At 46.9% G+C, this 16,617-nt stretch overlaps 1 protein-coding gene across 2 annotated transcripts in view; it reads left to right on the forward strand.

Annotated features, from left to right (window-relative positions):
• Crtac1 (cartilage acidic protein 1) overlaps positions 1 to 16,617 on the forward strand; it is a 140,890-nt gene that overhangs the window by 11,772 nt on the left and 112,501 nt on the right. For both annotated transcript variants that reach the window (XM_050149019.1, XM_050149011.1), the window contains exon 2: positions 6,515 to 6,714. In XM_050149019.1, the coding sequence (XP_050004976.1) occupies positions 6,515 to 6,714 (200 nt within the window). The remainder of the gene's footprint in view (positions 1 to 6,514; positions 6,715 to 16,617) is intronic.

The following is a 16,617-nucleotide window of genomic DNA, read 5'->3' on the forward strand; positions in this document are numbered from 1 at the left end:
AGCAGATGGTCGCTATCCAAGCACCTAAGAAAACAAAAACGCCCTTCTTAACCCAATTTCTGATCTGTTTTTACTTATCTACGTTTTCCCCCAAAGGATTCAGAGTTCCCAGTAGTATGACAGGAGACTCCTGAGCAAGCCGTATCCAACGTGCGGTCACTCTGCCCCTCCCCCTTCTCCCTCAGGCAGGATCAGCCTGTTCTGCTTTCTTCCCCAAACTTCATATCTTCTACCTCCATTGACACTCTTCAGCTAAATGGATTTTCTTCACATACTTCAGCAAGCCAATGATGAATTTCAGGAGGAGAAACATTTTTCACTTCAAATCAGGTGGCAGTGAGCACTCTCACCAGGGGACCGTGAGTCTGGGGCAGCAGCGCTTCTCATCCCGGACTGCCCGTCGGCATCAGGCGGACAGGTCCTAAAAAGGCAGAGCATCCAGACGTGGCCCTAGACCAGTGAAATCACACCGAGCAGCACACGTCTCGGTACAGCGTTCCCAGGGGCAGCAGGGTTGGGCATCACTGGCTGGGAGCCCTGCTGCTGGAGGTGAGGTCTGTAGGCCAGTGGCCTGGACATTGCCTCGTCAAACATGCAGACAACCTGGACCAGAGCCTGCCCCAGCAAAGACTCTGGTGATTGTCAAGCACACTGAAATTTGAGAAGCGCTGCTTTGGAGGAAGAACAGCTTTTAGACACCTGTGACAAGCTGCAAGCCGTTTCTGCTGTGGGTACATCTTACCACGCGAATGTATTCCTTCCTCCTTTCCTTCGTTTAATAATAGTAATAACACACCTCCTGTGATGGGAGCTCATTGGCACAAGTCTCTACCTTCCCCACCCCCATTTTCTCTGGGTTCTGCCCTTCGATGGCATCTGCCTCTCGTCTCCTTGACCTGACCCCTTCCCCGCTTCTTACCTCTGTGCAGACATCAGAGTTGAGATCCTTCTTGCTTCCGACCAGTTATGTAATTTTACCATGAGCGAAGACAGCTGATGCCTTGTCTACATACAGATGAACTGAGCCAGGGTCGTCCTGGGGATTGCATCGCCCTGTGGTAGATTTTACTCCTCAGATCTAGAGGCAAAGGAGAAGGTTCTTGAAACAAGCCCAGACCTTCAGTGGAGTACATTGCTTGGTTTCACCACTCTGAGAGCCGCGGCATAGAACCTTGCTATTCAATGTGTGGTTTATAGACCAGCGTCATGGAAGCCGCTAGGGAGCCTGTTAGAAATACAGAATCTCGGGCACTGTGGCAGAGTTATTGAGCCAGAGTCTGCATGTTAACAAGGCCGCCAGCTGATTCGTGGACACATTAAAGACAGAGGGATGAAGCACTAATGTGGAGCAGTGTTTCTCAAACTTTCCAGCATATTGATTCACATGGTAACTTCTAAAACTCTTACGCCCAGGTTCCATCCTAGGCCAAGTAAGTCAGAGGGTCTCAAGGTAAGATTCATGCATCTTCACCTCCTGACCTGTGATAAAATGTCCAGGACATAAAATTCACCATTTATTCACAACCAAAAATCCAGGTGGGTGGTGCAGAGCCCCCTCAAGGTGTTGCCCCGCCATCACACCGTCCCTCTGCAGAAAGAACCCTTTCGTCTTCCAAAACTCTATCATCATCAAACACTAGTTCCTCTGCTTCTTTTCCACGGCATCTACCTTCTGCCCATGTGTCCGGCTCCTCCTGGTCCCTCAAACAAATGGAATCTCACAGTTTGTCCTCCTAAGACTTCCTTACTTTACCTGCGAAAATATCTTCAGGGTTTATCCACACTGTAGCATGCGCCAGAACTGCCTTGCTGAATAACATCCTACTGTTGGTGTGTGCCCTGTCTTCGTTATATGTTCACAGACACTTGGGTGGCTTTCATCTTTTGACTGTTGGGATTACTACAGCTGCTATGTACCTAGATATTCAGATATCTATGTCTCCTGAATTCTCCCAGAATCCCTTGCTCTCACTCTTCCACTAAGTGACCTGTGAAAGGAGTTCATTACTCCCTTGGTGCAGAAAACACCACAAAGTCATACACATCGAGAGGTCCACATCTTTGTGTTCTGTTTAGGGACACCTGTTAAACTGCCCAGACCTGAATCAGGGTGTACGTATATCCTCAAAGTCATCAAGCATCTGAAAGACACTCCACACAAACAGTGAGAATCATCCAGAGCTTCAGCGGTGAAGTCGGTATGCCCGGCCACATGGTGACTGTGGACAAGGCTGATGGCCCGAAAAAGAGCACTGAGTTCTGCTGCACAGTCTTAAAAATGCCAAACTTGAGAGGTTAGATGTGGATTCTGTAGCCATTCCTCATGACTGGGTGAACAGAGCACCCAAGGCAGGCCACCAGACCTTCAGAACTCGTTAGCCCATGTATGAGCTCCCCTGCCACAAGGAGACTCTTCTCACAGAAAAGGAACGAATTGTTGCTAAGTCAGAAAAAGAAGAAAAAGATAGCCCGGCATAAAATAAATGCAAACAAGTTTTTAAAAATCTTTCTTCTTTCAGTTTGGGGGTACACAGTCATAAGTGGAATTTCTAGATCACGTAGAATTTCTAGATTCTATCGTGAGGTTTTTGAGGAGCCACCATACCGTCTTCTGACACAACTGTATCATTCCCCTCACACCAGCAATGCACAGGGTCCCAGGCCCTCCACATCGTCACCATCATCTGTTATCTTCTGGAATTTCATTATTGCTGTAGTGGTCCCAATGGGAGAGAAGTATGTCGTTGTGGTTTTGATTGACATTTGCTATATAATTAGTGGAGTTTCATGATCTTGTGGGCCATATGCATATCTCTGAGAAGTGTCTGTCCAGGTCCTGTGCCCACTTTAAATCAGGGTTTTTTTTTCTTTTTTCTTTTGTTACTGTGTTATAGGAGTGTATTATTGATATACTATGGCTATCAATCACTTCTCAGATGTGTATGATTGGCAAATATTTATTCTTATTCCGTGGTTGACTTTTCATTCTTTGGGTGGTGTTCTTTGACGTACAGAAGTTTCTAATTTTGATATAACCCATCTTATCTAGTTTTCCTTTTGTCTTCTGTGCTCCTGGTGTCTTATCTAAGAAATCGTTATCAGGCACGGGGATTTTCTAAAGCTCCCAAAGTGATTTCAATATAGCCAAGATTGTGCAATGTTCCTTAAATTTTAACATACATGCAAATCACCCTAAATCTTGTTAGAATAGATATTCTGATTCATTAAGTCCGGGGTGGGACCCAACATTCTGCATTTCTAATAGACTCCTAAGTGATCCTTCTGCTGCTCTGAACTCCTCTGAGGAGCCAGCATCTAGAGGAGCATGGCAGCCTCCACCCAAGTCCTGAGAAAAGTTAATTGCAATAGTTCCTCAATGGCTACCACTGTTTGCTGATGGCCCAGTACTTAACCACCTCACTTCCCAAAGCTGGTCCTGAACACCCCAGTGGTGGCTGTATGGGGTACCTTTGGCGTGGCAGAGGAATTAAACCTAAGGACACACACAAACTCTAAGCCTGGCTCTCCAGCATACCCCTCTACGTGAAGTGATCCACTCACTGGTCCACTCTGCTCAGAAAATTTGGGATCTATGTTATTAATAGTCTACTCCTCTCCACCCTGGAGGGAAATACTGGAGGATATAAAAATAGCTGTTTTCTTTAAAGTGGGTTTAATGTCCTTGGGAAGGAGCCATGCAGACTGATAGGAGGTTTGCAGAAGCAGTTGCAGGACATGGGGCAGAGGCTTCTGAATATCTCCTTTAAAAATATTCTTTTCGCCCATCATAGAATTTTGGAGCCAAAAAGGCTCCTTAGAGGTCTCTTCCAAAACCTGCACTTCAAAGGAGAGAGCTGGAACCTGTGATACTGGAACTTGTCAAGATCTCCAATGCTAGCCGGGCGGTGATGGCACACGCCTTTAATCCCAGCACTCAAGAGGCAGAGGCAGGCGGATCTCTGTGAGTTTGAGACCAGCCTGGTCTACAAGAGCTAGTTCCAGGACAGGCTCCAAAACCACAGAGAAACCCTGTCTCGAAACCCCCCCCCCAAAAAAAAAGATCTCCAATGCTGAGGTCAATCAACCCATTGCCCTCCTAGGGTCTTACCCCTGCTGCATGATCCAAATTACAGCTGTAAAGCCTGAGAGGAACTGACTGGCTTCTAGAAGGCAACGCTGTTGCTGGAGTTGTACGCTCAACCCAGCCACTGCTAATCCAACTAGATTTATCTTTTGTTGTGAAAATTGTTTTAACTATGTAAAGATGTGTTACATTTGTTTGTTTATGCTGTGGGATATTTCTTCAGCCGTGCAAAGGTGTGTTACATTTGTTTATGCTGCATTTGTTTAATTATGAAAGATGTGTTGCTCTTTCACCTTGCCTGCTTAAGGAACCTGATTGGTCTAATAAAAAACTGAATGGCCACTAGGGAGGCAGAGAGAGGGATAGGCGGGGCTGGTGGGCAGAGAGAACAAATAGAAGGAGAAATCTAGGCTCAAGAAGAGAGGCGGAGAGAACGAGGGAGAAAGAGAGGGACCCACCTAGGGCCAGCAGCCAGGCAGCTGCCAGCCAGACATAGAGACAGCGGGGGAGAGAAGAAAGAAAGAAAGAAAGAAAGAAAGAAAGAAAGAAAGGAAGGAAGGAAGGAAGGAAGGAAGGAAGGAAGGAAGGAAGGAAGGAAGGAAGGAAGGTAAAAGCCCCAAGGCAAAACATAGATAAAGAGAAACAGATTAAAATAAGAGCTAAGCTAAGATCAAGCATTTGAAATGTATAAGTCTGTGTGTCATGATTTGGGAGATGGTTGGTGACCCAAAAGAAAAAGGCTGGTGCAGTTTTCAAGTTGGAGCTCACTATTCTCTCTTCAATAGAGGTCATACTATCAATAAAATAAAATAAAAGTCCAGTAACCTTCAGGCCCATGCTACATTTCATTATGTCCACCCTGCCTATTAAATACTCTTTATCTACCCCATGGCTACTTATAAAGATGGCTGTGGGTTTCCTTATCCAACCAAATCTCCTGCAACGTTGAAGAACTGTGATAATGTGTTGTCTTTAGTGAGTTGACATCCCGGTAGAAAGACACTGTCTTAGCTAGAGTACTCTTAATTTGGAATGACCGCCTTTGATACCATGACTCTGAACTCGTGCACTTTGAACACACTACAAGCACCTCCTTTAAGGATGGATCCTACATAGTTTCTGCCCTGCGATGGAACTCTGCCCCTGCATTTCTCTACAGCAAGACATCAGGGAGATTTTGGATTTTGTTTGGATCTAAAGGCATTGCTTGGACCCCCCGTTTTGGCCTCTGGGCCCTTGACCCGGAGCACAAGCTCATTTGCTGGCAGGAGCATCTGTCTCCATACGGGGAGACAGTCTTCAGATCTCCTTTGCTCTTCCCTCATTAAGATGTCAGTCCGGCTCAGCCTTGTTCGCTGCTGCCAGATGCGCTGACAAGCAAGCAGCCAAGTTCTAGCAGGAGGAGCTTTGCTGCCTTCTGAAGGCAGGAAGGGAGCGCTTTCCTAGTGGGTTAGACCTGCGCAGGCTTTCTGAAATTCCAAGAGAGTCTCTGGGACATTCTGTGAGGTCCAGTGCTCTGCCTACGGCAGAGACTTAGAGCGGTGCTGTCTCCAGCATTCGAAATGCCTTCTGCTCTAGCTCAGAGCAGGTGGGGTTCTTCTACCGCCCCGGCCATTCTCGGCTGTCTTCTGGGTGAGTGCCACTGGCTCCCATGGCCCCAGGCAGCTTGGCAACACCCTGAGTTATGTTAGAGATATTATAATGAATTATACAATGCATTATACATAATTAATTTATAATAAAACACGCATGCAATGGTTTAATTTCTCCAAGTGAATGATGTGCTACCTGCCAAACCTCGCTGGAATGCATCCCTTCACTGCCTCTTCGTTTGGAGGCAGTGACCACTAGCCCTTGGGAGGAATCTCGGCTTGGGGAACCTGCCAGACTATCTCTGGGGTATGTCCCACAGGAGAGCCATCCTTCACCACCTCTGTTGTTACTCTAGGTCCAGCAACCTGTGGGGGTCTTGCCCCCACCTCTGCATTGAGATCTCTTCTTTATCCTCCCAGAGTATCGGAGATCCTTCCTTCTCTCTTTCCTTCATCCCTTCTTCAAATACGTACAGGCTGCTCATTGCACCTTGTCCTTAGTTTGGTGCATGTCAGATAAATAAAACAAATATCCATGCCAAAGTGGATCTTGTGCTGCAGCAGAGGGCGGCCGGCAGTAACTAAGTGTGACGTGTAGTAAATGCTGTTGCGTGTAGTGCAGTGGTAAGTGCTGCAGAAGAGGAGAAAACCCAGGGCCCCACTGGGGCAGACGCAGGTTGTAGTTTTACACAGGTTAGCAGAGGTGGTGTTCCTAAAACCCAGAGGCCCTACAGTCACGGAGGTAGGGGAGAATGCCCCCACGGCCTCCCTGGGGCTGAATTCGCCTGGCTGCTCAGCTCTGGAACCTTTCAGTAAAGTTTGTAACTTTTGATTTCAGATGTTCAGGATGTCTTTGCTCCTGCTGCCGCTGTGGCTTCTGCCTCTCGCTGGGGGATCCCAGAGGGCTGAGCCCATGTTCACTGCAGTCACCAACTCCGTTCTGCCCCCCGACTATGACAGCAACCCCACTCAGCTCAACTACGGGGTGGCAGTGACGGATGTGGACCACGATGGGGACTTCGAGATCGTCGTGGCAGGGTAAGTGCCTCCCACCCTGGGTTTGACAGATCTATTAATCAGCTTTTGCCGTGATACAGTTGCGTGACAGTAACTGCAAAACACCGTGCAGTGACCAATGCCTGTTCTCACTGGGCTTTGCTGTCCTTTGTGGTCAGCAGCAGCCTGGTGAGTTCTGGGGTGCCATGGCTTTGCCCTTTGCTACAGCAGGGGCTTGAGACACATGGCAGCTTTGAAGAAAGCCATAGAATCTGCAGGCTTTTCAAGACGGCTTCTTATCACATATCAGCCTCCTTGGTCATGCCGGTATTACTTCCTCCCCAGCGAGGTTCTACACTGGCAGGACATGAAAGTGTTAGTCTGTAGAAGGGGTTGCTGCATGCTCACCGACTCCCACGGCACTTTACATAAGCCTAAGGAAACGTTAATTACCCATTTCAGAGAAGAGTGAAGCTGAAAATCAAGAGGGACAGTGAACCCTCCCCTGGCTAGGCATGCTGCCTGCTGCTGCTCTCGTTCCTCCTTCTCCTCCTCCTCCTCCTCCGAAAAAGGAACATTGTGTTGTCGCTAGAGAAGCAGAGACTTCAGATGGCTTGAGATGGTGCCCTAGGTGTACAGCTTTCTAGTTGCATGACCTTGAGATTCCCATACATCGCCTGGAAGGGAGGGATCGCTGTAATGACTTGTCCTGAAGCCTCACTCAGCCATTGCACATGATAGTGCGTTGTAAGTTCTGCCAATCACCACGGGTAATTGTTATTTATGGAGCGTCAATGTGTGCCAGGCTCTATACATCGTATTTCACATCCATCTCCTTTATCCTCCCAACAACACTAGCATCCCCATTCAGAGGCGAAGAATTGAAAAGGTGGGAAGTAGGGAAGGGAGCTTAGCTGGAGACGCTTGTCCACTGTGCATGACACTCGGGGTTCAGTCCCCACCCCACCTTCCGCCACATATTGGTGGTACACACCTGGGATTCCAGCACTTGAGGAGCGCTAGAGACTCTGCCTCAGAAAATCAAACAAAAGACAATAATTAGCTTTCTTTGTGTAGCGTAAATAAACAGTTAAATGGATGGATGGGTCAGGATTTGAATCCTAAGGTATCCTAGAGTTAACAAGCTATACCATACAAAGCTTAGTCATCACTTCATCAAAAATCAGTCAGTAATAAAAGCATTGCAGGGGCTTCTGCCTAGTTCTAGGAGGTCTGAGCTTTTTTTGGTAACGTAGAACAAAGTACCTAATGGGTGATGGTATTTGTAGCTGTCATATTCATCAGTAAAAAGTGTGGGTCTTAGAGACAGACCATGTTGGGTTTAAACATTTTGTGAAAGGATCTCAAGTATTCCAGGCTAGTCTTGAACTTGCCATGTAGCTGAGGCTAGCCCTTAGCTCCTCTTACCTCCACCTCCCCAGTGCTAGGATTACAGGCATGTATGTCACAACTCACAGTGAAGAGCTGGTTTTAGGTTTCGCCATATTCAACCCAACAGCTGCCAATCTTTGTGCTCCAGCTCTTTGTTCTTCATCTGTAAAATAGAGGCACTGACCGCTACCCTACCCACCTACCGGGACTGAGCTCAGGGTCAGCGATGAAGATATAGAAAAGTTAGTTTTAAAGGGAATTTTTTTTCTCATTCATTTTTTTTCTTCCCTGAGAAGATGTGAGCCACTCAGTGCTAGACCTTCTGGATGCTTGCTAGGTGGTGTTTCCCAGTGTGGTGTTTATTAGGCACATGTGACAATGAAGACTTGAAGTATGGCCGATTTGGTCAGAGAACTGAATTCCATCTTTCCCACCTTTTTCAGACACAGTGTTTTGCTGTGTACCCTGGGCTGGCCCAAAGCCTACAATACCTTGGTACTGGGTTGACAGACATGCCCCATCATGCCCAGTTCGGGGAACTGAATTTCTAATTCTGATCAAACAGCCGCATTTCAAGCAGACAGCTCAGTTCTGCTTAAAGAGCAGAAAATGATAGAACAGTGCAAATATGGAGGGCCCCAGGGCTTCTCTTCTCCTGTGGTGAGGTGGGGAGCCATGTGGCTCACCTGAGTTCCGCCTACAATGCCCATTGTCCCCAGAAACTGAAGTAGGGAGAAGCTGAGCCACACCCAGTGTAATCCCCCAGAGCCCCGTGCTGGCCTGAGATGCTCTGGTTGACTCCTGATAGGTGAGCCCAGTCTTCCCCTGTGGACCCTGGGGCCAGAGGACAGGGTATGCCAGAGAACAGTCCTTCCCTCCTCCTGACCCCCCCACCCCACCCCTAAGCATCATGGGCATGCTCTCTGTTCAAATAAGACCCTGGTGTGAGCTCGTAGTCTTACAAGTTAATATGGGAAAGAACATATTAAGGCCCGCACTGTGAAAAAAAAAAGTCTCCTCGCCCTCCTTTCCCCTTTGGTGACTCCTGACAGGTGCTGCCAGGCTCCACAGATAGGAAGTTTCTCACTGTCTCCACAGAGAGGTTGTCTCTGACCTCAGTATCTCATGTCTCCCATATCTGTCCAGTGTTCCCTCCGCCCTGTACCCGCTCTGCACGGCCACTTCAGGAGACCTTTGTTGTCCTCCTGTGGTCCCCACAGGGGGATGAAATATGCCTTGAAGAGCAAGTCACTCCACCGGGACAGGTGGAAGGGCCTCTCTGGCTTCCTTTCACTCTGCCTCTTCTCTGGCGCCTCTCTCCGAGGCATGCTGACACAGTAGTCCAGCCTGCACACCCTGCTCCTGGTTCATCTTCCCGCTGCAAAACCAGCAGGCAACAGGAAGACTTTTGCCCCCAGGCTCATCCTGGTCTGGAAAAGGGAAAAAGTGTGATGGTACAGATATCAGTGTCTCTGTCTTTACTAGGTCAAAGGTAGCGCCCGTGCCCCCATACACCCATTGGGTTGCCTCCCCAAGCCCCAGCTTAAATATGGCTTCTCGGCATCTCCATTCCACACATCCTTCCGTGTGCAGGGAGTTGCCCATGCATTTCCTGAGCATCCAGCGTCTTCCCTCTGAGCAATGACTGTACATTTCATCTTCCTCTTCCCAAGACCTTGTTTCTTCCGCTGAGCTCAAGTACTTCGCTTTTGTGTCCTCTAAGGCTGAGAAACTAGGCTGTCACTAATAGTCATTGTTGAGTAGGTGATACGCCATGTCCAGCTTGCCACAGGCCTGGGTCCGGTAGACTGAGGGAATTACCCTTTGGAAACAAGGCCTGGATCATACAGTCTCGGCCCCTCACTCTCTGCCTCTCTCCCAGGCAGCTACTGCCTAGCCGGAGCTTCTGTGTGCCATCCTGAAAGACGTATCTGTTGCTCACCCAAAGGAAAAAGACTCACAGGAGGAATAGGAGAAGTAAAAATGGAGAAATCGGGCACCCTCCCAGCTCCAGGTCAAGGCTTCTTTGTGGCTGTTGCAAAGAATTGTGAATTCTTGGAGCATCAGAAAGACACGTTCTAATTTAAGTACCCACATCCATTCCAAAGGCAAATACAACTTTTATTATCTTCAGCTCGGGATGATTTGTCATTGTCTTCTCCTTTGGGCTGGATAACCAAGAGTTGACTACACAGGCGTATTTAAATCGGGACCTTGAGAGGTCATTTGGTCCACCTCTTGCCTCCCAACAAGGCCAGTCCTGTTGAGTGTGGATTCTCCGCTTACTGAGCCTGAGCGCCATCCAAGGGAATCTGATCCTTCTGCAACCCAGCTCCGATACTTAAATCAGAAGCGATTTGACTAATCTGAATCCCTCACAGAAGAGCTTAATAGGCCATTTCCTTTCGCTTTTGTTTCGTGGCCGCCTTGAAGACACAAAGCCACCATTCTTTCACGTAAAGACAGCCAGGATCCTTGCCCTGCCTCTCATCCTGCTGACTCCTTGGCAGCGGCTCTGATTTAGACTCTTACCCTTTCATCTGCCCTGCGCCCATATTACATTCTGCTTTCTGCTCTGTCTGATTGTAGGCTTTCTGTTTAAGAAGCCTGTTGCGGGAGTTGGTATTTCTAAAAATTGACTTGGAATGCCTTTACCTGGGGCACCTGGGTCCTGGTGGTGGCAGGCCCACCCATCATCATACAGATCTTTTTATGAGCTGATGCCTGGATGCGTTTACTTTTGCAACCCCTGGGATAATGACCAGCTCTTTGGTCCTTAAGGCATCTAGTACTTGAAGTTGCCTTGGATTTGTTGACCTTGTGTGTCTGACCAGAGCCCTGTTACTTTGAGTATTTACTCTTTGAATAGGTTTGTTTTGCTTTGCTTTTTCAGTAGCCTCGTTCTGGCTATTGACAGCATTGATTTTGCACACGTCGCGGGTGGGTTTGTGTTGTGTTTCGGATTCTCGAGTTAATTGTGATGGAAGGCGTGTGCGTGCTTCTGACTCTGGGAGGAGCAGAAAATGACCGCCCTTTGTTCTGCGGGGATGGGGGAGGGAAGGGGCGGCTCACCGCTCCTCCGCCACAGCTGGGCGAGTGCCTGCGCATATGGAGGGCTTATCTGCTAACCGGCAGGTGCGTGATTGAGGTCTGCGGATAGCTGCCTCCCTGCCGGGTGAGGGGAGGATTTGATCACCCCCAGAGAAGGCAGTACACGCACGGACCATTGAGGGTCTTCGGGACTGTTCCCTGGGCAAATGGAAAGCCCAGTGGCTTCCCCTTTTCTCAGTGGAACTAAACACCCAATCTCCAGTCTCACAGGGTCTGGAGAGGGATTCCTGTTGGTGTCAGTGGCGCGCAATCCCTTACAACAGCAGCGCTGTAAGGGCTATCCCTGTAGCTCTGAGATAACCCCTCTGCCCTCTCAGTTTCCAGCAGGAGTTGGCTCCAGTGGCGAGACTGTGGTGGTTGTAAAGTTTAAACCATGATTTAGATCAGTTTTTCTACACAAAGAGCATTCATTTGGCAAAACCTTAGCATGTTCTTCACACTCGGGAGGATTTCATTTAAAGGATGCTGCAGATTGTGAAGCCGCGTTTTGTTTTTTTCCCCTCTCAATTTTGCAACTATGTCAGGAAACTTTTTTAATTTACTAAAGCTAATTGAATTATTTAAAAGGCAAACTGTATTCAATTACCTGATTAATCATGATCATATAGGAGATACCATTAAAAATAATAGGAGCAATGAAAAAGAATGGGATATTTATCTATGATTTAACCAAATCAGCATTTACCATGGTATTATAACAGTAGGCAGATATGTGTGGTTGCTGTGCATACATATGCATGCTAGGAATAGATAACTGCCATAAATAATAGGTTCCGTGTGCATAGAAATGCATTTAGATTTATGTACTGTGTTAAAACGCATGTCTAAATGTATGCATGTCTAAATGTATACAGATGCACACACAGCTACACATGCTTTTAACAAAACAGGAATAAGCATGTTTGAACTTTCGATTCCCCCTTTTTTTTAATAATACTATTTCAGGGCTGGGGAGACAGGCCAACTGGTAAAGTCCTTGTCTTGAAGCATGAGGCTCTGCGTCTGATTTCCAAAACCCAGGCAAAAAGTGCTGGCATTGTGGAAATGCTCGTGAGCCCAGAGCTGGGAAGGCAGAGACAGGCAGATCTTTGGGGCTCACTGACGGACCGACCTAGCCTACATTTTGAGTTCTAGGCCAGTGTGAGAGACTCAGTCTCAAAAGCAGGGTGCATGGTGCCTGAGGAGAATGCTGGAGACCGTTTTGACCTCAAATACGTTCTGACACGTATGCATATGTACTTGCACACACATCTGGACCTGCACACACATGAGCATTAGCATATACACACAGAAGTCATACCAACACTTTCATAGATTTGGTCAACAGTTTTGATGGTGTCTGAAAGCATTACATCACTCCACTTGGTTTCTGTGTATGTGTGTGATGTACTGTTTGTATGTGTCATTGCATTCGAGTGTACTCGCACAAGTCTGACGTGAGCATGCAGAGGTGAGGGGGTCGTATGAGGTGTCTTCTTTGATTGTTCCCATCCTACTTATTTAGTTTTGAGACCGGGTCTTCACTGAATCTGGCTGTCACTGTTTTGGCCAGGCCGACTGGCCAGTAAGCTCCAGGAATCTACGTGCTCCCCCGCTCAGGAGCTGGAGTTACAGACCCTGCTGCTGTGGGTTCCGAGAACCCAAACTCAGATCCTCGTACTTGTGTGGCAAGCATTTGATCAGCTGAGCTGACACCTGGCCCCAGTTTCTTTTTCTAAGGCAAAGTATGTTTTTCTTTTAATTACACTTAAATGTATTTCATTGCAAAGAAAATCAGACAATATAAAGATAAAATCCATCTTCTCCAACCCTTGCCCCTTACTCGAAGCCCATCCTAGTTACTCTCAGAGGAACGGTGGTTTCTAGGTTGTTTCTAGATAGTAATCAATGTGTTATAGATGGATGGATAGATAGACTATATCAATTCCATATATATGAAAACACATACATCATTTTAGGAGCAGTCACTGTAATACATATTGTCACACTTGTTTTTCACTGTGTTACATGTTCAAACACGTGCATGTATCTTTTAAAAAGTTGTTAAGTGCAGACGTACATATACATTTCCTCCTTTTGGGTTTTTTTTTTTTCGAGTGGGCTACAAGTTGTTTTTCATCTCTAGCCATGACAGGCATTGATACACTGCATATCCATCCTTACAGTGATACACAAACTTTTCTCTGTGGTAGATACCAAGAAGAAGCAACAATGCTGGCTTATGGAAATGTATGTTTTAAGGTTTAATGGTTATCACCAAACTGCCTCTGGTTTCGATCTTCCTCTATTTATTCGTAGGCTGTAAGCAAAAAGTAAGCTTGGGGATTATTTAGTTCAACAGCTCTTCGAGCCCCTATTACATGTACAACCACCCAGGATCTGAACTTTATCAATTTAGATTTAACAGTTACAAGAAAGAAAGAGGCTATTCTCCACCAGCAGAAGCTGCTGCTGCTAAAACCCAGGCAGAGGGACTTCAATACTTTCTAATTCAAACAGCAAAGAGGACTTCCTCTAAAACCTCCCCTGAGGGGGAAAGAAAAGTATTTTTTAAATGGGTCACCCTTAACCCTGAGACTCATTGTCATCGATATCACGGAAGAATGATCACGGGTGCTGAGTCTTAAGCTGTGGTGTAGCCTGGTAGGCCTCTGCTGCTGAATACCAGAAGATCCTGTTGGAGCAGGAGCCTTTTCTACCCCATTCTTAACTTCCCTAAGAAGAGCTCTCAGCAGCGTGTGGCAGGATTTCCAGAAATATCTCATTGCTTCATGCCTGCCTCCTGCTCTGCAGGCCTGGGCAGCCACAAACAAGGACAGACAACAGACTCTGTTAACCATCAGAAGACCCAGGCCTCTATCCCCAGGCACAGCCGCAGAAAGGGCTGCAGGAGTTACAGAAGGCCGAGCAACAGCCATCCGAAGAGACCTGTGCTCCAAACCCCAGAACCTATGAATATGTTTTCTTATATGGCAGAGCCTCTTTGCAGATGTGATCACCTTAATGACCTTTAGATGGGGAAGTTACTCCCACATAATTACAATGTTTCTAAACGGGAAAATGGGAGGTAGAAGAGGAGATGAGAGAAATCCCATGAAGGAATGATTCGCCCTCCCTCCTGGCCCTGGAGGTAGAGGGAAGGACCAAGAGCCAGGGGACATAGGTGCTCCTGAGGAACAGGAAGTGAAGGAGCATCACCGAGCATCCCTGGAAGGCAACAGCCTTGCCAACATTTCATTTTGGCCCAGTGAGACCAACATGGACTGTCTAATACACACAATGGTAAGATAATTTGTTCTGCTTTAAGCCATTAGGTTTGGGGTCATTTGTCACAGCAGCCACAGGAACCAAATACAGTGGGTAAAAGGTCAAGTGCTTGGTATCATTTTTCAAAGAGGTGTCAGCCATTACCACAGAGAATTTTAACAGTGATATCTTTATCATTTCACAACAATAGGAATGTATCTCTCCAACAAATGTGTCTCTCAAAATCAGTGTCAGGTACCTGTCATGGGAACGTATGGTTTTGAAAGAACTTCTTTTTTTTTTTTTTATTAAAAAACTATTTACTATTCTAGGTAGGGGCATGCATACCATCCAGGCCACCATGGCGGTCAGAGGAAAGTTTTTGGAGTCGTTTCTCCCCTTCCACCTTTATGTGGGTTCTGGGGGTTAAACTAAGTTTGCAGGGCCTACTTGTGGAGGCCCAAAACCACTTTGTTTCTTGAAGGCCCTCGGATTACCTCACCCTATCTCGCTGATTGGTTCCTAGTGCTCCAATTGGCTGGAGGCAGAGAAAGGATTTAGGGGTAATGAACTCACTGTCCTTAATGGGACAAACAAACTCAGGACACTCGAACTGGGAACTGGGAAGAATCCCAAGTAGCCAGTGTCACTCATGAGACAAAGCACCCCTGGAGGTCACCATCCATGAGCTACAGGCACCCCTGGAGGTCAGAAGTCCTCCAGAGGCTCATGAAGCATCTGAGGGGCAGAGGATAGGTAGCCTGAGGGTCTCTTTGATGAGAGGACATAGGCCTCTCAGGTCAAAGATAGTCACACGTACTTGTTGTCATTTATTTGTTTTAAAATTTATTTTTAAGAGGCATGTTAACAACAATTAAAAAAAACCCTGATTTTTGCAAAGAAATAAAGAGTTTTTATAAAAAGCCACTCAAAAATAGTAATATAATTAAGACACTAAAATTGCCTCTGCCGCAAATGGCAAGGCTACTTTTAGTAACCTGAATTTTTCATCCATTCAGAAAGTCAGTGCCTCCCATCACTTGCCTTGAAGCGTCTCTTCTCCCCCTTTTTTAATGGTGTGCTGGCAGCCGAGGGTCTTCTTAGTGCCCCAGCTCCATTGCAAGGCAGAGGAGAAACGCAATGGCCATTGGCAGCCCTGCATCACGGGCCGTCCAGGCTCACTTGGGCGCGGGAGGCCTCTGACCCAGCCTTCCTCTCTGGGACTTCCTTTACACACCCCTTCTCTGAAGAACTCTTGACCTGGGAAGGAGGTAGTTTTACTGCTTTCTAAATACATGAAGATTCAAAGCCCCCAGAAACAAGCACGCCTCCTTCTGAATTCCAGCATGCTCTCCCTGGCTTGCTGGTACCTTCCTGTAAACCAGTTTTGAAGGCAAAGCAGACACGACAGGGAATTTCTTCCTGTTTTAGCCACCACAGCGGCCCACACAAGGCACAGCGTGTCATCAACTCCAAGTTACATTTTTCGTAATATCTCCAAAACTGGCGTGTGACTTCCAATTGGCAGCTTGTATTGAATTGGCAGCTCTTACATTTCTAAAGATACATGAAATAGCTCTGAGCCTTATCGCCAAATGAGGCCTCAGACTGGACTAAAACACCACACAGCCTGGGCGGTGGTGACACAGGCCTTTAATCCCAGAACTCAGGAGGCAGAAGCAGGCGGATCTCTGTGAGTTCAAGACCAGATTGGTCTATAAGAGCTAGTTTTAGGACAGGCTTCAAAGCTACAGAGAAACCCTGTCTCAAAAAAACAAAACAAACCACACAGAACTGTCCCCACTTTGCAGATGAGGAAACTGAGCTCCTGAGATCTCAGGGTCACGGGGTAGTGAAAGATGCAAGCACCATTTTCTACAAGTCCATCGGATTGCCAGTTCGTGGGTTGCCCAATCGTAATCTTTATCAAACCCTTTCCTGCTTTTATTAATAACGGAGAAGCTTATTTTGCAGTGTTCTACTGCGGTGGTCCATTTTGTTTTCTGAGTCTGTTAATTTTGTGTTCTATATGCTGGTGTGAATTTATTAGGTGCAAGTTTGCAATCCTCGTGTTTTCCTGGTGAGTGGATACATCATTGTTATGAAGTGACTTCTTCATCCATCCCTAAACTGCACATTTGGCATAACAGTATAGCTGTTGAATTTTCTTTTGGTTAGTGTATACCAGGTTCCCTT

The sequence above is a fragment of the Alexandromys fortis genome, unplaced genomic scaffold, assembly GCF_014885135.2.
Source record: "Alexandromys fortis isolate MF-2015 unplaced genomic scaffold, M_Fortis_MF-2015_v1.1 scaffold_16, whole genome shotgun sequence".
Taxonomy (NCBI): Eukaryota; Metazoa; Chordata; class Mammalia; order Rodentia; family Cricetidae; genus Alexandromys; species Alexandromys fortis.